Source organism: Prionailurus bengalensis, chromosome B1, assembly GCF_016509475.1.
Source record: "Prionailurus bengalensis isolate Pbe53 chromosome B1, Fcat_Pben_1.1_paternal_pri, whole genome shotgun sequence".
NCBI lineage: Eukaryota > Metazoa > Chordata > Mammalia > Carnivora > Felidae > Prionailurus > Prionailurus bengalensis.
Window position 1 is genome coordinate 128,192,020 of NC_057344.1, and position 27,949 is coordinate 128,219,968.

Here is a 27,949-nt window from a genome sequence, read left to right on the forward strand (position 1 = left end):
GGAAAAATTTGCTGGAATATTCTACAACTATTAAACCAATTTTACCACTTGTAAAAAGATAAAATGACAGTATAAATTATAATTGAAGGGTACATCAGGAATAAAAGTGAGCTACACATAGCCAGGGTGCAAGCTAATACCAGAGTGACAGGGCATTTGTTCCTGGGACATACCATGCTTATCTTGTTAACGGTATAGCAGTACGAATTTTATTTCCAAATACAATTTGCTTCTCACTTACTGCTGTTTCTAGTAGTAGGAGTGAAACTATTCAAAACATTAACATTTTAACATATTTCCCACTCTGTAGTGGAGGATGCTGTAAAGTGGTAGCACAGGGGGAAAACTGAAACATTAATACAGATCATAATAGCAGGCCTCACTTGTTCAATATCTATAAATACAAGGGCCTATTCTAGGTAGATGTATAGAGCTTGTACCTTCTAGAACCAAAGGTCTCATGGCTAATGGCCATGTCATGGTTCATCAGAGACCCTCTTAGGATAGGATTGGACACTTGCTCCTTAGAAGATTCAGCGATCAATCTCTCCTATAATTCTCAGAAATCTTCAATTTGGTGGTGGTGAGATCATAATCTAGGGCTCAAATTTTTTTTTTAATTTTTTTTTCAACGTTTATTTATTTTTGGGACAGAGAGAGACAGAGCATGAACGGGGGAGGGGCAGAGAGAGAGGGAGACACAGAATCGGAAACAGGCTCCAGGCTCTGAGCCATCAGCCCAGAGCCTGACGCGGGGCTCGAACTCCCGGACGGTGAAATCGTGACCTGGCTGAAGTCGGACGCTTAACCGACTGCGCCACCCAGGCGCCCCTAGGGCTCAAATTTTTATATGCTTATACTTAAGTATATAACTTGTTTGCGCAAACAGTCATACCAGCAAAATACTGTTAAATAAATGAACACTCCTCTTAGCTTTCCATGAAAAGAAAATTGAAATAAAATGTTGGGATCATTAATATAATCAGGTTCCTGTGGCATAGCATCGCTTTAAATATTAGTTTTACAACTTAAATATCAAACTATAATATTGTTGGTGAAATATCAAACAATATTGTTGGTGAAACTGATTTGTACACAAAAAATTTAAAGGGATATCTCAATCTATTGCCTAGGTGAAATTCCTGATGTCAGAAAAAAAAGCATTTTATTTTCAACATACTTCAGATTCAGAATAGCAGAGCTTTTTGTAACTTAGAACAAAGGCATTTTCTCTCTAGCTTCGTTTCTGATATCAAGTTCAGCTTATAGATTTGCCTTGAGATATGCTTGCAATAAAAATTACAGCTTGTCTGATTCAGCGTCGTTCCATTATAGTATACAGAGATAACACTGAAGGTGACAAAAATAAAATGAAGCAAAATGAAGTGAGCACAAACAGCTTATTACAGAAAGTGAAGGCTGTTTTAGGAGCCCAACACAGAAAGAGAGTACCCATTATATGTGGTCATTTTGTTATTTTCAGGTTAGTAAGATTTTAGAGCAATATCAGCAGAAATGGTGTGGCCTGTATTATGAGCCCCTAAAAGAAATCTAGCAAATTATTCCACTAGTGGTAGAATAGGTAGTAATCCTCAAAAAAACTGTATTTGAAGTTCAACATCTGAGTGCATTTAGAAGGGCCAAATCTTTGTTTTCTCTTTTGTTTTTCCAAATCCTTTTTTAAAAAATGCAAAACAATTATAAAATAATTAATAAATTAATATAAATATATTCACCACGGCCAATATATAAATTAATCAAGCATGGCAAATACTGTCATTTCTTTTTAACCGTTGACAATGCTTACCCAGAAGAAATGGGAACAATCTAGAGCATTCTAGAAAATTGTTAACTTGGAATATACTCATACCAATATATTCCATTTCTCCACTTAATCACACAAAACTCACAGGTACTCACATAAAACTCAGCAAATGATCACTCCACAAATCTGTTATTGTTGAATCTTCCTCTCCCAACCCCACACCCCAACTCATGCACACAGAATTTAAAAAAAAATGAGAGTCTATAGCTATAAGTGGTGAATAATAAAAGAAAGCAAATGGTTTGCCATCTAATCACTGTTTTCCCAACATCTTTTTGAAATTCGACTTTTATTCCTTGTACTGGTGTCCTACACTACTAATGACCCGTGGGTACTAAAGAATACTGACAGCTGATAAGTAAGTGACATTTAGTTATTTGCATGAACGTTACATATACTAGGAAACTGTAATTTAGGGCACTTCTGGGAAGTAAATTTGAGGAATTTGGGGGGATGTAGGCTGATTGCAAACTCTTTCCGTGAGAAAAATAAACACTCAAAACCCTTCAAGCATAGAAAATTAATTTTGATACATGTGATCCTCTGATATTAGATATTAGTAACTTTGACATTGGGTAAATTAGATTTAAAAACATTTTCTTTCTTTAATGTTCATTTATTTTTGAGAGACAGAGCATGAGCAGGGCAGGGGCAGAGAGAGAAGTAGGCACAGAATCGAAAGCAGGCTCCAGGCTTTGAGCTGTTAGCACAGAGCCAGATACGGGGCTTGAACTCATAAACCGTGAGGTCATGACCTGAGCTGAAGTCAGATGCTTAACTGACTAAGCCACCAAGGCACCCTGGGGCAAGTTAGATTTTAAAGTCAAGCAAATAGATTATTTGTGTGCCATATGATGTTAGTTATCCCTGTTAACTGGAATTTCTTCATCTAAAAATGGAGAGAATAAGAGTATCTAAAGGTGATCATAAAAGGACCTGTCATATCAGCACTCAATCAAGTTACCTACTGTTTTATATGAAGATTATTATTATTATTATGATTCACCTCCTACTAATGCCCTACTTAACAATTTCTAATGGATTTTAGTGTGTGGCAGGATAGCCCCTTTATAAATATTGTTGATGAGCAGATTCATGAATTGGGGTCGAAATGAAGACTCATTAGGAAATGAGTACAAGATTTTATCCAAGTACAAGATTTTATATTTAATTTTTTAAATTACTCATTTTATGAGTTATTTAAAATATTTAAATATATTCTTTAAATATTATTTAAATAACTCATTTACATTTCTAAAAGTGTCAACTAGTTAAAAATCTAATGCCTATCCTCTTGCAGTGAACTTTCACCCATATTTTTCACCTATTTTCCTTTTAACAAGAGAATAGATTTTACTCACAGAAACTTTAAAATAACACTCCTAAATCTCTCTTTTCCATCTGTTTTCTTTCTTCTTTTTAAACATTTGAGCTTGGTTTTGTGGGATGCTCAGCAACAAATGGCTGCCAGCTCTAGCTCTGGGGAATTGTAAGTCTAATCCCATTTTTAATGGAATGGAATAAGTCAACTTAAGTTATCACATCAGAAGCGATTTTTCTTCGGGGGAGAGAAATGGAACGCGGTTGATAGGATGGGTGCTAGATGCTTCAGGCACAGGGGATGACGGCGGGAGAGAGACAAACAAGTGGGGATATATTAAAAGCGTCTTCCACCTCGGTTCAGGTTTTTTCTCCCACACTCCCTCCCCAGTTTCTTCCTCTGGATGCTGATTTCAGCATCTGCCAAAGGAGAAAATTTTGTTGTAGCTCTAGGAGCCCATCAGTAACCACATTAAAAGTCTGCCTGATGCCCACTGTTGTTCATTGGACGCAGCAGCTGAACGTTTTGTGAGTACAGAGGCAGGTTTTGCCGAAAACAAAAACAAACATAAAACAAAACAAAAACCCCAAAAACCAAAACCAAAAAAAAAAAAACCCAAAAAACCAAAACCAAAACAACAACAAACTGCTCCAAAATTTAAAACTCAAAAGAACAACTAATATGCCAAATAAAGGTCCACTGGACTGAGAATTAGTGTCACTGAGACCGAAGAAGAAGAGAAAGTGTCAAAAAATGGATTGAAGTGGCCAGGTAAGGCAGGCCTGCCTCTGAGAGGTAAAGCCAACAGCCAGCACTAGGCAATCTCTTAGTTTCTACAAACCTGGGTTTTGAAGATGTAAAGATTTGAGTTTCAATTCTTGAACAAGTTATTTTTCCTCTCTAAACTGCAATCAATTTCCCTATTAGTGACAATAATAATTTTGTAATAATATAGCTTAAGGTTTGGTGTAGATATTGATACAAGACACTTACCTTAGTATTTAACACTCTATGAGTGCTCCATTACTGGTACTTGCAATTATTAATTTCATTACTAATGCTATTACTTTGTTCTCTGTTATGATTTTTGGAATTGTCATATCCTTATTTTTCCTACCACCTAAATTCATTTCAGATTCCTCATCTGTGGCCTTTCTGTCTCTTACCCTATCTAATCTCTCATTAATTTCTATACATTTTTATCTCCTGAATCTTGCAAATCTGTCACTATGTTTGTCCTCTCATTGCTAATACTCTCATTACTTTCACCTAGAGAATTATTTCTAAGTGTTTTCTCTATCTCTACTTTCACCCACCTCTAATCCATCTTCCACACCACAGCTAAAGTCTGATACTATCCCTGTTTTATTTAAATACTTCCTATATACTCCACTACCCTTAGAAAATATCTCCAAATCCATAGCATTCAAGAACCTTAAAAAATTTGGCCTAAAATTTTTTTCCATTTTTAGAAAAACCTTTTGCCTCATTCATACTCCCATTATAGGGCAAACAGACCATGTCATCATTCCTTGCTTGATAGGTATTTTCTTTGCATGTCTTCTTGTCTACCTGGTGAATTCCTTTTTTTCAAGTTCAAGGTCAAACTCAGCTGCCTCATCGGTGCTTTTCTACTACTTAGAATATGTTCATATTTTAGCATTCTGTTATGAAATTTTACTTCTCTTCAGATTACATTTTGCTTATTCACACACACACACACACACACACACACATACATATATACTTTTTTAGTTCATCTTTGAAACTCACAATCTAACCCAGGGTCTGGAAAATAGCAGTCAATGAGACTCATTTGTTTTGGCTACTCTTTACTAGAAAAATGCCTTTATCTTAGAAAGCCAGCATTCCCATTAAACTAGCATTGCATAACATAGTATTGGAAGACAACCTCAGCAATCAGACAACACAAAGGAATAAAAGCATCCAAATCAGCCAGGGGGAAATCAAACTTTCACCCTTCACAGATGATATGATACTTTACATGGAAAACCCAAACGATTCCACCAAAAAACTGCTTGAACTGGTCCATGAATTCAGCAAAGTCACAGGATATAAAATCAATGCACAGAAATCGGTTGCATTCCTATACACCAACAATCAAGCAACAGAAAGAAAAATCAAGGAATAGATCCCATTTACAACTGCACCAAAAACCATAAAATACCTAGGAATAAACCTAACCAAAGAGGTGAAAAATCTATACACCGAAAACTATAGAAAGCTTATGAAAGAAATTGAAGAAGACACAAAAAAATGGAAAAATATTCCATCTCCTGGATTGGAAGAACAAACATTGTTAAAATGTTGATACTACCCAAAGCAATCAACATATTCAATGCAATCCCTATCAAAATAACAACAGCATTCTTCACAGAGCTAGAGCAAACAATCCTAAAATTTGTATGGAACAAGAAAAGACCCCAAATAGCCAAAGCAATCTTGAAAAAGAAAACCAAAGCTGGAGGCATCACAATCCAAGACTTCAAGATGTATTACAAAGCTGTAATAAAAAAGACAGTATGGTACTGGCACAAAGACACTTAGATCAATGGAATAGGAGAACCCAGAAATGGACCCATAAATCTTTGACAAAGCAGAAAAGAATATCCAATGGAATAAGGAAATGGTACTGGGAAAACTAGACAGTGACATGCAGAAAAATGAACCGGGGACACTTCCTTATGCCATACACAAAAATAAATTCAAAATGGATGAAAGACCTAAATGTAAGATAGGAAGTCATCAAAATCCTGGAGCAGAAAGCAGGCAAAAACCTCTTTGACCTTGGCCGCAGCAACTTCTTATCAACACGTCTCCAGACACAGGGAAACAAAAGCAAAAATGAACTATTGGAGCATCATCAAAAGAAAAATCTGCACAGCAAAGGAAACAATCAGCAAAACTAAAAGAAAACTGATGGAAAGGGAGAAGATATTTGCAAAGGACCTATCAGAAAAAGGGTTAGTATCCAAATCTATAAAGAACTTAACAAACTCAATACGCAGGAAACAAATAATCCAGTGAAGAAATGGGAAAATGACATGAACAGACACTTCTCCAGAGAAGACATCCAGATGGCCAACTGACACATGAAAAAATGCTCAACATCAGTCATCATCAGGGAAATACAAATCAAAACCACAATGAGATACTGCACACCTATCAGAATGGCTAACATTAACAACTCAGGCAACAACAGATGTTGGCGAGGATGTGGAGAAAGAGTATCTCTTTTGCACTGCTGGTGGGAATGCAAACTGGTGAAGCCACTCTGGAAAACAGTATGGAGGTTCTTCACAAAATTAAAAATAGAACTACCCTACGACCCAGCAATTGCACTACTAGGTATTTATCCAAGGGATATGGGTGTGCTGTTTTGAAGGGGCACATGCTCTCCAATGTTTATAGCAGCACTAGCAACAATAGCCAAAGTATGGAAAGAGCCCAAATGTCCATCGACAGATGAATGGATAAAGAAGATGTGGTATATATATTCAATGGAGTATTACTCAGCAATCAAAAAGAATGAAATCTTGCCATTTGCAACTACGTGGATGGAACTAGAGGGTATTATGCTAAGTGAAATCAGTCAATCAGAGAAAGACAAATATCATATACTTCACTCACAGGAGGACTTTAAGAGACAAAACAGATGAACATAAGGGAAGGGAAGCAAAAAAATAATATAAAAACAGGGAGGGGGACAAAACCTAAGAGACTCATAAATATAGAGAACAAACAGAGGGTTGATGGAAGGGTTGTGGGAGGGGATATGGGATAAATGGGTAGGGGCATTAAGAAATCTACTCCTGAAATCATTGTTGCACTATATGCCAACTAACTTGGATGTAAATTTAAAATAAATAAATAAATAAATTAATTAATTAATTTAAAAAAGAAATGCAAAAAAAAAAAAAACCCTAGCATTACTTAAAAATGGGATTTTTATTATATTTTACCAGCCATTTTGTGGGTGACTAATAATGGCCAGTAGTATTTAGTAGTTAAAGAAAACAAACCAAAAACTAGTTTTTAAGGGAGCTTTGGAAATTTCTCCTGTAACAAAATTAGCTGCAAAAGCTTTATCTGACACCAATGAGTTGTCTGACAAGACATTTTGCCATGTATGTAAAATAAATGAATTCAGAAGCAAATCAAATAAAAAGAAAATCCAAACAAATAGAAATGAAATAAAGTATTTGGAACAGCAGAGGTTGTAGTCCATAATTCAAGTAGACATACGGATCTGGTACAGAGTGGAATATCTGTTCCTGAAAGGGATATGTATCTAAAGCAGTGTGGAAATGGAGCTAACAAGTAGTGGATAGTTTGATGAGTGATTTCTGACTAATGGATCACAAGCAAGCTGAAATGGGGATGAAAACTGTTCAATTAACTCCACTAACTGAAATGATCAAAAAATATAAAAGAATTCATGATTTTCGTAGCTAAGGAAGAGATAAGCCCCAGAACAGAGAGAATAGTCACTGTTGGTAATACTGAGTATTATCACCAAAAACTAAATTAAGTTTTTTCCTTTTGAGGGTTGAGTATTTACATAAAGAAGGGGAATTTGTACGCTCTACTTATAAGAGGATGGAATAAGCACAAAAGAAAGGCTTCCCATCTTCCTAGTTACGACATATCCAAGGCCACTTGTCTTTTGAGAAACAACATTCTCCCTTTTGGTAGTTCCTTCTCCTAAGTGAAGTCTTCCAAACCCTCTCAGACACAGGTTTGTAAAGAAAGTCTGATGAAATATAAAAGTATCAAGGGTCAATGATGGGGCAAGCCAAACTCTAACATTCTTCATGTCAGAAGAAAGTTTGGATTGCAGATGGCTCAGTCCCTACAGAAGACTCAACCGAGAGATACTTTAAGTGCATGAGGGGCCTACTACTCAATGAAAACAGGCTCAGGGAAGAGTTTAATGTTCTTTAGCCCAATAATGTTAACTTTCTTATTTTAAGAAGATTAAGATCAAAGTCATGTTAGTGAAAGAAATACGGTTTTGTCATAAAAGATTAGATTATATAGCCAAAGGTATAATTTGTGGGGCAAGGTAATTCAGAAGGAACTCAGCCACAGCAGTCTCTGGTAGAACAGTAAAGTGATTGTGTCATCCTTCTTCTCAAAGTGCCAGAGATTTTTCCTTCTCAAGACAGCAGAAACCTAAAGTCTAAGGCCAACAAGTTTGAATGATACCAAAGAGGGCAGAGGGCTAGGATTTTTTTTTACTTGTGGAGACAGGGAGAGTTTCTCAAGAGAGGCCCCTCTGGATGGAGAGGGTGCTTCATAAGAGGGGCCATCAGAGGACCAAAGAGGAGTGAGGATTTACAGACCAGGTATCAGAGGACGAGAGTGGCTCCTTGTGGGACACTCAAATAAGGCCTGAATGGTGCAGTCTCCTCCAGTCTCTCTGTGTTGTCCCCTCTCCACTCCTGTCACACATTCTTCACCTGCCCTCAACCCCACCCTTACATGGCTCAACAGAATAAATTAGATATAAGACAGCTTCAGGTCTTTGCACTGTAAACTTCTTTAGAATATTTTTTTGATCTTTACTTTTAAGAACTATTTATTTATTTAGGTGTTGAGTTTGGTGATTTTTTAAAAATATATTTTGGATATTAACCTCTTATAAGATATATCATCTGCAAATATCTTCTCCTGTTCAGTAGGTTGCTTTTTTGTTTTGTTGATGGTTTTCTTCACTGTGAAAAAGCTTTTTACTTTGGTGTAGTCCCAAGAGTTTAATTTTGCTTGAAGCTTAGTTTTCTTGAAGTGGAGACCTAGAAAAATGTTTCTATAGCTGATGTTTCAAATGTGCTTGGTCTAGAAAAAGTGTGTGATAGTACTCATGAAGAGGACACTTCTCCCTTTTGAATGCTGTCCCCATACCAAGGTTTACTAGGCACCAAGATGACTCTCAAGTCTTTCCTGAGAGATTTAGAAATATGTCCTGCACCTTCCCCCTTACAAAGTAGTCAGGGGCATCCCCATCTGTAATGCCCTATAGATGAGATGTTCACAGGTAATATTGAAAATTCACATAAAATAGGTGCATTTGATAAAAATGGATGTCACAAACTACTTAAGGGAATATCCTCCCAAATTTGGACAAACTTGCATTCCAATGCACATTTAAAAGTTGATTTGGATTTGTGAATATGGCAGGTCATTTTAGAGACCCTAAAGGAAGATGGAAACACTGTCCTTATTGCTGTTAGGCATAATTAACAAAATGATCATTAAACTTTCTTCAAAATGACAATGCTATACAAACGCGAGAAAATAGTTATATGAAAATCTGATTGGTTTCTCTGACTTGTTGACCCACATTATAAACTAGGAACTAATTATGTCACATCATGAATCTTTCATTTTTTAATTTTTAATTTTATTTATTTATTTATGTATTTATGTATGTATGTATGTGTTTATTTATTTATTGAGAGAGAGAGAGAGAGAGAGAGAGAGAGAGAGAACGTGCATGGGAGAGGCAGAGAGAGAGGGAGAGAGAGAAAATCCCAAGCAGTCTCCACACTGTCAGTGGGGTTCAAACCCATGATGAGGTTCTTAAACCCACAAATGGTGAGATCATGACCTGAGCTGAAATCAAGAGCCGAACGCTTAACTGACTGAGACACCTAGGTGCCCCTGTCACATCATGAATCTTGATATGTGAAAGACACTGTATTTTTCTACCTGCTGACAGAATTGCCATTTATGGGTCTGCTCTCTCTCTTAAATTAGTTAACTAAAGTAACCTTTCATGATATGTATATAGATATTGATATTTACACCAATTAAGCAAAATTCCTTTAAAAAGGCCTCAGTTTGCTGTGAATTCAATTACTCTGCAATTTTCCTGTGTAGAGTAGAAAGTGTGTGCAGTTTCTTCCTGAGATATCATGAAAAAGATGCATTATTTACCCCAGGACACTATAAACCAATATGGAACCATCCTAAATTTGTATGGTCAGCATTTCATTATGTCACCATTGATTGTCACTTGATTGTAAAATCTATGTTAAGATGATATAGTCAAATACTCCAATAGACTGCAGAAGAAGAGTAGGTTTTTATGTTCTTATATCATTGAAAATATTGGAAAGACCTGACTAATTCCCATGAATTTCCCTGAGGATCAATAAATTTCAAAATGTGTTAAGAGAGAACCCTAATAAAATCATAACATCAGAGAGTTTGGAAGAGCTCCTGGAGGTATTGCATAATTCGATGATTATATATCTTAAGGTATAAAAGCCAATCTCCAAAAATGGACTTTATTCTTCTTCCTTAGGCACTTTACTGACTTAGAAAACTTAACACCAGGAAGTTCTTTCTTACTCATGCCCAACCTAAAACTATTTCATATAAGCCTCTCATTTTTTTCTTAGTGAAAATAAAAATGGACAATCGCTACTCATCACCTCCAGTACAACATTTCTTTATATAATAAAAGATTTCTTTTGTGCATTCATCCTTTAGCCTTTTATTTGGTGACTTGAACACTAAATTCCTTTAGTTCTTACTCACAGGATCTATTACTCACTTTTTTACATTGTTCTTAACTAAGGCATCTTTTTCTTTTCTATGGTAATTTTTGCCAAATTTATGGACCTTATAAATAGGTCATGGTAGTGTTTAAAAAGCCCCAACAACTTTTATACTGCTAGGTGATTTTGCTCATTTTCTTTATAAACACAAACACTACATTTCAAATTTGTAATTGACAGATGACTCATTTTGAAACTGACTTCACTTCCAATTTTAAATTATTATAGGTATACACACATACACATAGTTTTTTTTCCATATCTGAGTGAATTATTACATATTTGTCCCTATTAAGCTTTGTCTCACTTATAATCACCTTGTTTAATTTGCCAAGGTCTTTATGAATTCTTACAGTGTGGTTCTGGTCAATAATCAACCCTACTCAATAATAAGTAATCTGCATATTTAATAAGTTTACTCCCTATTCTATACTTCAAATCAACACTGAAAATGGTCATTAGATTCAGAGCCAGTGCTGACTTATGGGAAAAACTCTATTCAATATACCCTCTAAGGCTGACATTGAACTATTGATCATAACCTCACATATAGCTCACTAACAAGCTGTGATACAATAATACACAATATTACTGCATAAAACAATGACCCAAATAAAATACGATGTAGTTGCAAATGAGGAATCAATAGTAATTTGTAATTTTTTTTTTTACCTATAAGTTCTTTTAAAGATCTCAAAATCTTTTTTTTTTTTTTTAATTTTTTTTTTTCAACGTTTATTTATTTTTGGGACAGAGAAAGACAGAGCATGAACGGGGGAGGGGCAGAGAGAGAGGGAGACACAGAATCAGAAACAGGCTCCAGGCTCTGAGCCATCAGCCCAGAGCCCGACGCGGGGCTGGAACTCACGGACCGCGAGATCGTGACCTGGCTGAAGTCGGACGCTTAACCGACTGCGCCACCCAGGCGCCCCAAGATCTCAAAATCTTTAATCACATTATCAAATTATTCATAGTGGAAAGAAATAACTGAAGAGAAGGAAGTGACCAAGAATAACAGAAGGTCAAATTTAATAGCCTATTTGAAGACCCAGTAGAACGCTACTGTCAAAGTAAGGTGGAAGGTCATCGTTTCAGTGAAGATTCTAATGACTCTATCTCAAAACAAAGGTCCTGGTTCTTTATAACACAGAGCAGGAGACCAGGTTTCTACCAGTAACTTAAAATTTCCTAAATACAAAATATATTTTCCTTCTCCCCAGTGCAGTAGGCCTGCAGATCTCTCCAAAAAAGATAGTTTTTTGAATCATTCAGGGAAATTATCCTCTATTCCCAATTAGGTATATTTCCTTTTTTGAGAAATTTCAACTAAAAGTAGGCATAGAATGCATGTCCTGATCTCACAGTCAGATCTTATTAATATCCATTCAGATTATAAATGCCCAAAATGTTTTGGAAAGGTGTCCCCGACCCATCCTCCCTCACCCCATTCCACAGCAAATCTTGAGAATTCTGCAGCATTGCTCTCAGGAAATGGCAGCCTTCATCTGAAAAAGCAGCCCAGCAAGCCACCTTCAGATCTGTTCCTTACCTTCCCCATGACTTGCCATGATCTGGGCATCTGCCAATTTGTAAACTTTGCCCTTAGGTTAAAAGATTAGATCAGAGTTTGAGAAATAGGGGCTGTAGTAGGGGTGTGTGTAGTGAATGTGTGTGTATGTGTATGTATGTGTGTGTATGTGTGTAGTGAATGTGTGTGTGAGCGTGTGTGTGTGTGTAGGAGTGGAGGAGAAAGTCATTAAAAATAAATTGACTACCTTCAGATGACAGGAGCTTGTGCAGGAACTAAGAGGATCAGAGAACTAATGGGGTCAAACAGACACTTAGTGGAGGGTGGAGGTCAGCACATCAAGATTGCTGGTGTGATGGAGAGGACAGGGAAAGAAAGGTGAGACTTGAAAAACAGAAAGAGAGAAAAAAAAGAAGATATGGCTAAACAAGAGTTTCCTTTCAGTTCTGCCTTATAATCCAGGATTTCTCTTATTAATGTACCTAAATATATTTTTATCAGTTATCTCAGGCTTTGTTTAATAAGATACTGCAATTGTGTAGCTGATATAGAATTGTACAGTTGAAGGGACATTGAAAATAACTTAATTCAAATTGTGGAACAAATATTTGTGCAGTGAGAGGAGAAATGGCTCACACTGTTAAAGGGAGAAAGCTAAGGTACAAAGTGTTTTAAAAACTTGCCTTGTTATTCAGTAGCAAGAAAGAGGCTTGAACCTTTGAACTAGGTCTCCAGTCTCCTTCAGCAGCATTGCCAAACAGCCCTGCCTGCCGACTCCACTGTCACCAATTTCTATCTACTATTCCTGCATTAATTTCACAAAACATGCCCCATACTCAAATTAGCTCTTCTTTTATTTTTAACTGTTTTTTTTTTAATGAGAGAGAGAGAGAGAGAGAGAGAGAGGAAGAGAGGGGCAGAGGGAAAAAGAGAGAGAATCTTAAGTAGGCTCCACACTGAGTGTGGAGCCCAATGCGGGGCTTGATCCCATGACCCTGGGATCATGACCTGAGCAGAAATCAAGAGTTGGATGCTCAACCAGCTGAGCCACCCAGCTGCCCCCAAACTGGCTCTTCTAAAATGACTAAATCAAGTACTCCTGAGTGTAGGGTTTTTACCATATACTTATGGTAGATAGAACTTATTTATTCAGCTGACTTTAGGTAAGGAAATAAAATAACAAGAGACACAGAGGAGACAGGAATTTATATTCTCAAGTTCTTAATAGGTTTCTGGATTTAGATGACTAATGTTGGGGAGAAAGAGAGGGGGACTTGAGCTGTTTAGAATAATTGCTCGTCCAGAAGAAGATCATGTTAGGGGTTGCAGGCACTTATTAGCTTGGCAAAGTTTTCATCTTAGCGATATTAGTGTAAATAGAGTCTATAGGAATGTTAATACAGCCCTGTTCCTAGGAATCACAAATAGAGTGGGAGACAAAACTTTTAATTGAATGCTCACTGAAGAGTGGCTTTGAAACACCAACATACCTCTGAGGGTTTTTATTTTTTTCCAAAAGAGAGAAAACCATGTCTATAATATCTAGATGGCTATATGTTTATAAAACATCCATCACTGTAGTACTTAAGTGCTTTGACAAGTAAGCCATTTCAACACTGAACAATATAGAGTAAGGAGACGAATGTCTTCCTCTGTCTGTAGTGCCTGTGTACTCTGAAGTTAAGCCTATACAATTCTGTACTAAACTGAAACATAAAAGTGGTATGAATCAGACCCAGCTCACTTCAGCAACCTTGATTTTGGCTGTTCCTAATAAAGTGTGCAATTCCCTGCTGAGAGCTATGAAATAGCCTTCCACTGGAAGCCTGTGTGGGTGAGACACTAAGAAAACCTAGAGAGCACATCATTTGGGGCTCCTTCTCTTATCCTGGAATAACAGCACATAAAAATGGCTTTCATATTTCTTTCTGATTTGTTATGAGGTATATAAACAAGTCATGAGGTTCTACAGTCTCAGGCCAGAGTGTAAGAAATCCCTTTCTGGTTCATTATTTAACAAATATTTATCTGTAATCAGCTATGTACTCAAGAAGTAACAGCATCAGGTGCTGTGCTGATACAAAGGAGATAAAACCATGCTCAAGAAGATACATTTTAATTGAGAAGGTAAAACAAGGAGAATAATACTCCAGCACGAGGCTAGATACAGTTCAGGGTGTAAGCAAGGAGATGCAAAGTGGTTAAAAAAAAAGGAGGCAGTAACTCTAGTTATGAACACCACGAGAAAGGCGTAACAGAGGAAGCAGCATGCGAGCTGTGTGTTATGAGGAGCAGTCAAAGAGGAGTTAAAAGAGAACACTTGCCTGGCCAACAGATGTTCTGACCCAGGTTCGGCGCGGTCACTATCAGCAGCAGCTTGACCACAGTGATAGTTAATCAGGCTAAGGTGAGACAGCGGTCCTTATTTATGCTGAAATTTGGATAAGGCTTCCTGACAGCCAGTTCCTCTTCTCTTTCTTTTAACCTTTGGGGGCTATACACATTCTATTTAGTGTATATAATTGTGGACAAAATAGCAAAAATAATAGTTATTAGCACCACCAAAAAGGGTGGAGGGAAGAACAGTCCAAGGAATCTACATGGCCTCCTAGAGAACAAGTAGAAAAATGGAAGCAAATGCACGGTGTATCCAGGAACTGTGCTGTTATTTATGTCTCTATTTTTCCTCATTTATTCTTTACATTAAACCTATGAAGTTTGAGCCCATTATCTTTTTACCCTTAGGGAAAATAAGGCTGAAAATGATTATGAAAATGGCAAGATCATTCGGCTAATAAGTGGCAAAGGATTTGAATGCAGATTTATTTAAATTCCCGGTCTCCTGTGCCTGTTTCTAGGATACCATGTAACTTAGAAATATCTGAAATTAACTTAGCTAAATATAATTCATCCATTGATTCTTTCTTGCAGAATTCGCTATTTTTCAGAAAACTTATAATGCCATTATGGCTTTCATTCACTCATTTTAGTTTATTTATTTCATTCAGTTAAGGTTTAGCGTATTTGCTAATTGTAGAAGATATGGTCCACTAAGACAAGGTCTCTAGTGCTGGATTTCCTGGCTTACTATTCTAGGTTTTAGTTTCATCATCTTCAAAATGGAGATGAAATTAATGTATCTCTCATGGGGCTATTATGAGTATTAAATGAGAAAATCTAAGTAAAGCATTTAGGAAAATGTCTGTCATATAGCAAGCACTCAATAATGTTAGCCTCCGTTATTATGAATACTATGTGCCAGGCATCCTGGGACACATTAAGGGCACAGATATGGATACGGCATAGCCCTTGCCTTTGAATAAGGTATACTCTCAAATAGAAGACACGTGTGTAATGGCTAATTGTGTTTGTGCAAATGGATGATGCCAGGAGAGAAGGGAGTTCTGGGTCATTTCAGGGAAAGGGAACAGCATGTAAACTCCACAGAGGTATGAAATGCCCTCCCAGAGTTTGCTTAATTGGAGCATGAACAAGTGTGAGAATGGATTACAATTGGTGCCGGTAGACAGAAATGAGGCTGGGTCAGCTTTTGAAGGGTTCCATGTGCTTGGCTATGGAGTTGCATTTTACTTCGATTGGATGTGGTAATGATGGAGGTTTTCAAACTAATTTTAAGGATGGAAGAAGGTACTCCACACTCTGGATCATAAGCTTGAATGAGAAGAGAATGGGATAGAGGGAAGCAATAGTTGAAGTAAGAGAAAAGAGAATAAGAAGGGAAGCAGTAAGCAGGTAGAGTTGGGATCATACTCCTGGGCATTTATGCCAGAGAAATGAAAACATATCTATACAAAAACATAAGTGCACATAAATGTTCTTAGCAACTTTATTTGTAATAGCTAAAAGCTTGGAGACAACAAAAATTCCATTCATTAGGTAAATAGTTACACAAACTGGTACATCCATACCATAGATTACCACTCAGCAATAAAAAGCAATGAACTATTGATGCATGCAACAACTTGGATAGATCTCAAGGGCGTTATGCTGAGTGGGGGAAAAAAAAGGCTATTTCAGAAGGCTACACACTGTAAGGTTCAACTTATATAGGACTCTTGAAATGATAAAAATCACAGGAATAAAGAACATATTAGTTATTATTAGGGTTTGATGATGGTGGGGAAGAAGGAGTGAGGGTAGAATGAGGGAGATTTTTGTAATGGTGGTATAGTTCTAGATCTATTGCAGTGGTGGTTGTATAATCTATACATGTAATAAAATGGCACAGAACTATATGCATACATACACTGTATCCATGTCAATTTCCTTGTTTTGATATTGTACTATAATTATTTAAAATGTAACTATTGGAGGAAACTAGGTGAAGGGTACATGGGACCTCTCTATGGTATATTTTTGCAACTTCCTGTGTATATATGATTACTTCAAAATAAACAGTTAAAAATGTTTAACTATTAATAGAACATATTGCAACATGACAAGCTGTGCATTATTAACACTTTGTGCTTCAAAATTTACTGTATTTTACTATTTTCTCAATACAGTCCTGTATTGCATTGAAAATGTATTAAAATTGAATAAAAATAAGTCTGACTTATTTTTTGATGGCATAAGGCAAAAAGTAATTAACAGGCAGGATAAAGTCTAGGAATAGCAGACATTGAGATGCAACTTTTCTGCAAAATTGCATCTGAAAAGTAGCCCAACCAGAGTGATTTCCAGAATTTTCTCACTGTAGTAGTTCTCTTCTTTATCTGTTTAGTTATGGCATAGTCGAACACATTCTCTCTTTAAGAATCTTTAAAAATAAATAAACTAAGTCAATATTCCTGCATCTGCTATAAATGTAAATGGTAGCCTAGAGATACAAGGTTTCTCAAGCCAAATCTCTCTTAAATTTCCTTAATCATTTGGTATTTTCAAATTAAATGGTCCTGAAACAAAAGATATGTGGTTCAGGTTTTTATTAGATAGAAACCTACTAGTTTCCATACATTTCTACATCTTTTCTCTCCCATCCATCCTCCTCTGCACAGATTAAGCTGTCTTTCTTCAACGATGTCACTCTCCATTATCTCCAGGAAAAATTCCAAATTCCTTAACAATTCTTATCATGCCTTTCAGGGTTTGGACTCACTTTCCTTTTCTATTTCACTTCCTGCCACTTTCACATCACACATCTCAATCCAGGAAGGAAATTAACAGATTTTGATCATCTACACTTTACTAGACAGTCTCTGAGGAATTTCATCTCTCTTGCCTTTGCAAATATTCCCCAGTAAGCCACCCCTTCAGCCTTTTGAAATTCATCTTTCAAGATCAGACTCTCAGATGATACCTCTGTGATGCCTGATAGTTTCTTTCCTTTTTCCTCCACCTCTTCTCCAAGTTACTCCTTCCCTGTGTTCACACAGCATTTCATAAAGAAATCTATCATAGTTCCCCTGTCATTAAATTCCACATTGCTACATCTTGAACTACATTGTGTCTCAGGGCTAATACCAAAATATCTTTATAGCCTCAATAGTTAGCACGATGTTTAATGAGCACCTGCCAGTCCTACCATTCTCTCTCTGTCACCAGACCTGGTGAAAGAGATTTCTAAGCCATACACACACACACACACACACATACACACACACACACACACACACACACACATATATATTCTGCTGAACTAAATGAATGAAGGTAATATATTTATTTAGTTTTTATAGTTAGAAATACAATAAAAATTTGGTTTGCAAGCATAATTTGTTCCAGAAACATGCTTGTAATCAAAAGCACTTGTATATCAAAACGAATTTCAAGAACCATTGGCTTGATGTTTGGCATCATGTACTGTGTGTATTGCAAGACATCGCTCATTTATCAAGTTAAAATTTATTAGAAATGTTTGCTCGTCTTGTGGAACATTCACAGAACAAATTACTCTCAGTCCAAGGTTTTTTTGTACCTCCATTTCCAAACAGCATGATTGTAATGTAACTTTAACAAGTTAAATAGTAACATGTTAGAGATAGTTACATAGTGAGGGCAAAGGAAAAAGAAATAATTTCATTGAGCGAGTACCTGCCAGTCCTACCATTCTCTCTCTGTCACCAGACCTGGTGACAGACAGATTTCTAAGCCCAGGGCTAGCTCATACTCTATTGTATGGCATTGAGAAAAAGCATTGCTCAAATATTTGTTTCCTTTTCTAAATGTGAGCAAATGTGGATACAAAAGTGTTGTAATTAGTATGCTAGGGAAAAAGGAGTCACTTCCAGAGATAGAGTATCTAATGAATCTTTTTGCATACACTTGGAAACAAATTTATCAGAAACTAATTTGTTCAGTGACTGCATCAAAAAAAACCTCAATATTTGTTTAATCGTACCTCAAACATTATGGTGAATTAATTCTTTAAAAATAAAAATATGGTGGGATTTTGGAATTCCTTTGAATAGACCCAAGCTTACTTATAGTCCCAGGAAATGAAAGACCTCAAGTTTCAGCACCAAAGATCAGTCTGATTCTAAAGTTATTAATGACTATAGATGTACAACTGTGATTTCCCTCATAGCTCTTTTTACTTTATATGTGAAAGAAGTAGGTTTCTGAAAATTGCATCACAACAAAGACTAATGGAACTGATGTTCATGATGTTATTACCTGGTGTTTACTTTGAAATTACCTTCAGAACTTCACATGCTTCATTTCACCATTGCCAATTTTAGCCTGGTTACCAGTAGAAACAAGTACATTCCGTTTGCTAGCTATCTAAAAGCAATTAGCTACATGTTGTTACCATTTGATGACAATGAACAAGCCCAAATGTCATTGGAGTTTTGTAGAAATTGGATATTTTTTTCTTTAGAAATGGAACTGTGTATCTCAATATTACCAATCCCAACTGTGTCACAATCTGTCATATTACATCATATCAAGCAGCAGAACACAGTTATCACTGAAGGGGTATAAAATTAAACATGGGAATTATCTTTTTCAGGGAAAATTCACTTTCAAAATTTTAGTTAGAGGCAAGTGTCAACTAGAAGATTACATGTTGATAAATATCTAATTTTGAAAAAGGGGTCCATTTTGTAAAATGTATTCAGCTTTCCAAGAATAAGTCTGTTGGATTTCCCCTACCAGACTGTAAGAGTTTCTGTCAACCATCTATTCAGAAGTAGCTGCTCTACCCCTGTCCCTGACTTCGTTCTAACTACCTCTGTCCCTCTGGGTCTAGAGAAGCCACTTTGATTTGGGGGAATGAACCTGTGGCTGGTATAGGTGTGTCAATGGCACAACAAAATGAGCTGGAAAAAAGGTGCACAGACAAGTGCTGCTTCATTTAGTGATGAGAAAATCTTATGAATATAAATGATTAAGGAGCATGACATTGGATGGTACTGTGGGTTTTTTTTTTGTCTTTTCTAAGAAAAATTAAACTTAGGATTTTACAAGAAAGTTTGACATTAGTTGCAAATGGAACTTTAAATGTTTCCAAGAAACACTGCAGGCAATTATGCTTACCAACACAGCTGAGGCATGAAATTAGAAGATATCTTTAAGTTTGGGGAGAGAATCAGGCTTCTTTTAGCTCCTTTGGCTCTGATTTTTCCCCTTTCAAAATTAGTTTACTGATAAGATTAGAAGGGAGGGAGATTTATTATACCCAATGTTGACTTTTAATAATGTGAGCCAGCATTAGAACGAAATAATTTTTTTTAAGAAATGAATGCTCAGTTATTGTGGATTGTGGAACTATACATGAGGGAAACATCATGTGAATTGATGATCTTTTTTCCATTAGGTTTTACTTTTAGAGAAACCTATGGGTGCAAAAATTTGATTGAGGCTTCTGCTCCCACTGCTATTTCATAAAAGTCGAGATACAAATTAATGTTGGCAAAGTTGATAATGACTAAATAGTTCAGATATACACAAACACCATGAGGTCTGCAGCCCCAGGGAAGCAGAGTTGCCAAACAAAGTGTAGAAACCATCACTAGATAAGGAAAAATTTCACTGGATAAGACCATGGATTGGTGTCAGATTGACATGGGTTAGACTTCCAGCTCTGACACTATTGGTTATGTGATCTTGAGAATTTAACTTGCAAACTTCTGTTTCTTCATCGGTGTAATGGGAATAACAGTAATACTTGTATTATCAGGGTCATTTTGAGGAATAAATGAGATAATACATGTAACATGCTTAATAAATTCATAATAAACTCTCAGTGAATATTAGTCATAATTGTTACTATGATGATTGTCATTTATTATATAAAATCCATTATTTCAAAGTTTTCTTCATTTATTTATTTAAAATGCTTCAAGTCAGATATAAGCTACATTGGTTCTTAGCTCAAGTGCACTCTAAATGTGACAAGTTAAACATAATTGATAGAAACTACATTAGTGAGATATAATACTCCATCTTAAGTTTTAAAACAATTTTTCTTTGTGTGATTTCTATTTCTATTGATTGGATCTGTCAAGTGGTCTTCCCCTGAATGGCAGATATCAATTATAGATTTAATTAGTTCATGTTGGGATGTATGCCTACAGAATTTATCCCACATAAAAATCACCCAGATTTTGATATTTTATATCCTCAGACCAATGAAGGATTTGAAAAATGTCACCCTTTATATCCCCTTACTTAGTAATGAAAAAGACAATGACACACGCTTTATACCATTCTTATAAACAACTGGCCATACAAAAGTCCAAGAGATGGGAACTAGAGTGGTAAGTTTAGTTAGAATATAGGTTCAATAATCAGACAGATTTAAGGTATGGTCTTTAATCAATCATTTATTAGATGCATTGTTTAAGTTTCTTATATTCTCAACTTCAGTTATAAAATGGGTTATTAATAGTATGTCTTTCAGAAGATGGTTGCTAACGATTAAATGAGCAAATGAATGTAAAACATTTAGCACACTCTGGCTTTCTGTGAATGCTCAATAAAAGTTAATTATTATTTTTGTAATTTTACTGATTTTGTTGATTTCTTGGCTGGGTGTTTGTAATCATTTTCATTATTGGTTAAAATATGGGTTTATGCTTTCCATGAACTTCACTGTGTACCATTTATAACTTATACCACACATAGAATTGGCTACAAGGGTAATAAGAGGGTATGAAGATTCTGCACTAAAAAATTGGGAAAAAACATTTGAGGAGCATGATTTGATGAGAGAAATTGGAAACATCCCTCAGACTGGATGAAACTGTCTCTTACTGTCATTAGTTGAATTTGGGGGTTTCAATTATATATGACAAATAATTGAAGAACAATATCCTACTTCTTTATAGATCATTAATTCCTGATTTTATTTTTAGTATTGCATTATAACAGTTTTGTGGCTATTAATGGACTTCATTTACAAATTTTTTAAACACAAGAAGAACTCTTATATTTTCCTTTAAGGATAAGTTAGTTCTCTAATGAATTCCTTAACAAATCTAATTATTCATAACGTTGAATTGTCAGTTTTGTTGAGAATGAATGTTCTTCAACTCTAGGAAAATTCAAACTATTTTGTTTTTGGATGAATAAAACATTTTCAGGAAAATGTTTCTTAAAATGATATATAGAACATTATGTTCTAATATGGCAGAAGTTGCATATTGAAGCTGATTGTATGCATGAAATCACAAAAGCAGAAATGGCTGTGCTTGATCAAAGGCCTTTGGGCTCTTGGGGCTCATGGGAGTGGCTTTTATGAACTGAGGCATTGGCTTAAGTAACTTTAGGATTTAAGCAAATGTATCATAGTTACTGACAATTTACCACCACTGAAACTGGAAAAGCAGCAGCAATAATGACCACATTAGCTATAATACATTGAAGAGATAAACACAGTGTGGTTTTAATCTCTTGAAAGCTATCCTCTCTCTCCCTCTCCCCCTGCCTCCTTCCTTCTCTTTCTCTATATGTCACCTATCAATCACCTAACGTCTTTCCAACTATTTACTCAGACAATGCACAATGGGGCAGACTCCAGACAAAAACTGATACTGTCAAACTTGAAACATGTATATTTTAGTATGACTCCTTTCCCTTCCTTTTTACAATGTTGCCCAAACATAGTCATACTCTGTGGAACCTAGAATACCAAATATGTGTTATTCTTCCAGGAAAATGTGGGAAGTGATGCAAAATTATACCCAGAATTTTATTTTTTCAAAAATGTATCACCGATACTGTGATAATTGCATATCACAGAATTAAACCTTTACTCAAAAGGAGGGTGTAAATTTATTATCAGGTATCATATACTTATTTAAATAGGTTTGGCTACTCTCATCATTTTTCATTCTTTGTGGCTACTGGAATCTTTGTCTACTTACTGGATGGAGCTTTCAATGCGGGTGATAGTGAGGAAAGCAGCAAGATTTGCTGTGTAAGATGAGATGACAATCAATGCAAATAGCCACCAAGCCCCCATCATCATTCGAGTAGCCAGAGTCGTGTATGGGACCTCCCCACCTGTAGAAAGAAGCAAATAGAATAAAAGAACATCAGCAAGTATTTATTGATAATCTACAGTCATACACAATCAATACCAAATTAACTTCTAAGTACTGAAAAATCTTTCAACACAACAACAACAGCATTGGTTTCTGTATTTTGGTTATGCTTATTACTTCATATTTAATTCCCTTTTATGATACTTTTTAAGACCCAGACAAAAAGAACCATGATAAATACTTAGTATAACTTGTTTAAGTGATACTTCTTCTACCTTCTTATTCAATCTTGGAAATAGTTACTCTCTTATAATAACCAGATAACTACTTTATTTCCAAATGCTTGATTATTCAGTAGTTAGGTGATATTAATACTATTATGCTTATATTTAATATAACCTCAGATTTCTACTTTAATAAATAATGTTGAAAATCATTTTTGGTTAAGTTCCTTAGAATCATAGGTTACATATATATTTATACATATGTATATATATATGATACATAGCATAATGTAATATAATATATAATATAGTATATAATTACATATATATCATATCTTCTTTATTTATTCATCTATTGATGGACACTGGGTTGCTTCTATATCTTGGCTATTGTAAATAATCCTGAAATAAATGTAGGGGTATATATACCTTTTTTAATTAATTTTTTTAAAACTCCAGTATAGTTAACATATAGCATTTTATTAGTTTTAGGGATACAATATAGTGATTCAACAATTCTATGCATTATTCAGTGCTCATTACGGTAAATACCCCATCATTTATTTCACCCACACCCTCACCCATCTCCCTTCTGGTAACCATCAGTTTGTTCTCTATAGATAAGAGTCTGTTTCTTGGCTTGTCTCTCTCTTTATTTTTTTCCTTTGCTTGTTTGATTTGTTTCTTAAATTACACACATGTGTGAAATCATATGGTTCTGTCTGTCTCTGACTTATTCAGCTTAGTATTATACTCTCTAGCTCCATCCATGTTGTTGCAAATGGTAAGATTTTATTCTTTTTTATGGCTGAGTAATACTCATATATATATATACATATATATATACACATATATATGTATATACATATACATATATATGTGTATATATATATATATATAGAGAGAGAGAGAGAGAGAGAATATATAACTTTATCTTATATATATATATCCTATATCCCATATCTATATCCTATAAGATATAACTATATCTTATATATATCTCATATCTTCTCTTTATCTGTTCATCTACAAGTGGACACAGGCTGCTTCCATAATTTGGCTATTTTAAATGCTGCTGCAATAAACATCAGGTTGCATGTATCCCTTTGAATTAGTGTTTCTGTTTTTGTTTTTTTTGTATTTTTTGTATTAGTGTTTTTGTACTAGTAAATACCCAATTACTGGATCTGAATTAGTGTTTCCATTTTCTTTGGGTAAATATCCAGTAATGGAATTATTAGATCATATAATATTTATATTTTTAATTTTTTAGGGACTTCCAGAACAGCTGCTTTCTAGAGTAGTTATACCAATTTACATTTCCACTAACAGTGCACAAGAGTTCTCTTTTCTATACATCCTTATCAACACTTGTTGTTTCTTATCTTTTTGATCCTAGCCATTCTGAAAAGTGTGAGATGACGTCTCATTGTGGTTTTGATTTCAATTTCCCTGATGATCAGTGATGTGAGCTTGCTTGCATGTGTCTTTTGGCCATCTATATGTCTCCATTGGAAAAATGTTTATTCAGGTCCCCTGCCCATTTTTTAATTGGCTTGCTTTGTGTGTTTTTTTTTTTTTTTTTTTTTTTGGTGTTCAGTTGTATAAAGTTACATAAAGTCTTTAACCTTGATTAGAGTTGTTATCACCCACACGAAAGATACTTGAACTTTAACCATGGCATAAAATCTGCAACTTCGGTAATTCAAATATTCTTGTAGAATCCCCCCCAATTATTTGATATCCACATTTAGAAATCAAATGATAAATGTAATGATATGTTGGCTTCCAATTCTGGTAATTCAATCCTCCCACTGTAAAAACAATCCTCCCACTGAGAGCCACTAGACAAATTAAACATACAATGCATTTAAGAGCTAAAGAAGCAACAAAAAACTAGAAGACCAAGGTCCTGGAGAAAAAGAAATTCAGAAATATGACCTGGTATCTAGAACTGCTTTCCCAGAGATATAAATAACAATTTAACAAGAGGAAGCTAAGAGACTGAGAAGCTGAGCAATGATTTTTCAGCCTTCAAAGCTTTAAAATTTAGGGCCTAGGTCTTGCCAAATGGAGGGAGGTGGGCCAGAGAAAACCAGAAAATCTTCATTTGCTTAGAAACCACTAATTACAATTGTATTAAGCCATGGGTCAAAGAAAAATCACAGGAGAAAAGAAGATTTTAAAGTTGATGATAATAAAAATATTCCACACCAAATTCATTAAGTTTTAATAGCTAATGGGCTACAGCTAACTTTGTGTTTAGAAGAAAATTCATAGCCTATGGTATATAAGAAGGCTGAAAAATCAGTGAGCTACTCATCAATTTCAAGAAGTTAAAAAAAATCACCAGTATAAACCTAAAGAACATAGAAGGAAGGAAATAATGAGTTTAAGAGAAAAAAATAATAAAAGATAAAATACAATAGAGGTTAATCTAACAGAAGTTTGGTCCTTGAAAAGGCCTATAAAAAGCTGTTGAGAGTGATCAGGAATATAAATAAAGGCACAAAAATACAACAGGAGTAAATGGATACATTGCTACAGATGTTATAGACACTAGAAGGATAAAAAGAGGAGGATTTTATGTACAATTTTATGCTAATTATTTGAAAATTGAAGTGATAAAGACAAATTCCTAGAAAAATTTTCACCAAAAGAAGCAGAAAGCTGGAATGATTTTATGATTTTTAATGACTTTGAATTTACAATTAAAACTTACTCACCAAAAAATTCAAGGCCAGTGACCTTACTGGAAAAATTTACCAAACTTTTTAGTAGTAATTAACTCTATTTTACAAACTCTTCCTGAAATTAGAAAAAAGAAATGTCCTATTCCATACATTTTATGAAGAACTTTGACAACAAAATCTAAAAAGGTCATTCCAACAAAGGAACATTACAGGCTAATCTTTCATATGATTGTAGATGCAAAAGACTTAAATGAATTAACAATCTGAAAATTGCAATTAATAAATAAATAAGAATGTTTGGTTTATTATATGAAAGCTAGGATTTGGTTTGGCATTCAGAAATCAATCACTGGATTCTGATGTCACTGAGATGGCAACATAGGTTGTGGCTGATTTTGCTCCTCTTCATAAGAAGAACAATTAACAACTGTTAATAACAAGACACCACTGAGGACATGAAGGTGGGACACCCACCCCTGGGCACTGAGACCAAGACTGACTACATCAAAAGGGTAAGAGAAGTGGCTACACATTGACCACATGGACTTCCCCCAGGACAGCACAGTACCACATAGAGAAGTCTCTCCTGAGCTTCCAGTTCTTCCAGTGGGAAGAGGGAACCTGAGGTGGGGGGAGACCAGCCCTATCCCAGCATTATGGGTTAATTTGTTGGAGTCCCTACTCTGATCTCACCCCATGAGGATTGCAAAGGACTCTGTGAAGTCAATCACTAGGAATCTGATTATGATGGAGAAGTAGGAAGGGGTTTGCAACAACCAGCACATGGGTGTTGCCAGACCCAGTTCATACCTGTCGTACCCAAGTAGTAATCTCAATCTAATTTGTTCATCTGTAGAATGAAGTTGGGAGCACACTCTGACCAATAAACACATCTGCTTGAAGATTTGCCTGATTCGGATCCTCAAATGAGGACTGTTGCTGGCCCCAGAGCCCATTTTTCCCGAATAGGGAGCTGAATTATAGCCCCACCTGCTGTGGAGAATGTCTTCTGGCACCATCTGGTCAGAACAGCTGCAGCAACTCCTGGAAACTATGAGGTCCAGTAGTTCTCAAGCTGAGAGGTGTATAGAGGCAGTAGTTTGCAGAGTCAAGCCAGTGGCCCTGTTCAGTCAGGGAACTTGAGGTGTGGTTTGGTTTGAGTTGAAACAACAAAGAGTTTTGCTGGCTTTCAAACTGCTTCTCTCCCTTCTCCTGGGACAAGGAATCTAATTTGTAGACCTGCTCATTACTCAATATAGCCTCCAGCTTGTCCAACCAGGGAACCTAATGAAAGCACACGGGATGCTGCAATACCCATTCAACAGCCCGGCATACAATGACACTCAGACAGAGAGCATAGACCATGGCTTCCCCCATTTGCAGAACAAAACTGGTGGCCTCACCTGCTCCCTGCCATGGATGGGAAGTTAACTTATAGCCCCATCTACTACTGAATATATTCGCCAGTCATGAATATCTAGTAAGCCTGACCAGGGAATCCAGGCAATTGAAGAGCCCATTGTACAGCTTCATTCAGGTAAAGAACAAAGTCAGCAGTCCTATCCACCTGTTCTCAGCCAATGGCACACAACCTCATCCCCATCCTTAAAAACCTCAAACAGTTGCTTTACCCTAAAGTGAACAATAATAGTAGGCTCTACCTGTCCAAGGACATTGCCAGAAGACACATTGAAAAACCAAACTGAGCTGACTGGTGAAGAATGGTCTCTGACAAAGCAGACCTATAAAGTCTGAAAGAGGAGCCTAATTGCTCAAATGTGCAGACACCAATGTTACAAATAAAGGATCATAAATTATCAGGTAAATATGACACCATCAAAGGAAATTAATAAAATTATAATGATTAACCATAAAGAAATGAAGATCAATGAACTGACAAAGAATTCAGAATAATCCTCTTGAGCAAGTTTACTGAGCTACAAGATAACACAGACAGACAACTAAACAAAATTAGAAAACCAATGCATAAGCAAAATGAGATATTTGATAAGGAAATAACAACCATCAAAACCAAAAACAAAACCCAGAAACCCTAGAGTTGAAAAATATAACTGGACTGAAGAATTCAGCAGAGAATTTTAAAAGTAGACTTGACCATGTGGAAGAAAAATAAATCAGTGACCTGGAGGATAGGACATTAAAATGAATTAGTCAGAGGAGCCAAAAAAAAGAAGAAAAAGAGTGAAGAAAGCCTATAGGAATAAAAAGACACAATGAAAATAAACAATATTTGTATCATGAAAATTTCAGAAGGAGAGGACCAAAAAGAGGGTCAGAAAGCATATTTAAAGTTATAATAG

General features: G+C 35.7%; 1 protein-coding gene across 1 annotated transcript in view; it reads right to left on the minus strand.

Moving 5' to 3' along the window:
* GRID2 (glutamate ionotropic receptor delta type subunit 2) overlaps positions 1-27,949 on the minus strand; it is a 1,450,102-nt gene that overhangs the window by 226,042 nt on the left and 1,196,111 nt on the right. The window contains exon 12 of the mRNA XM_043572183.1: positions 22,592-22,730. Coding sequence (XP_043428118.1) covers positions 22,592-22,730 — 139 coding nt within the window. The remainder of the gene's footprint in view (positions 1-22,591; positions 22,731-27,949) is intronic.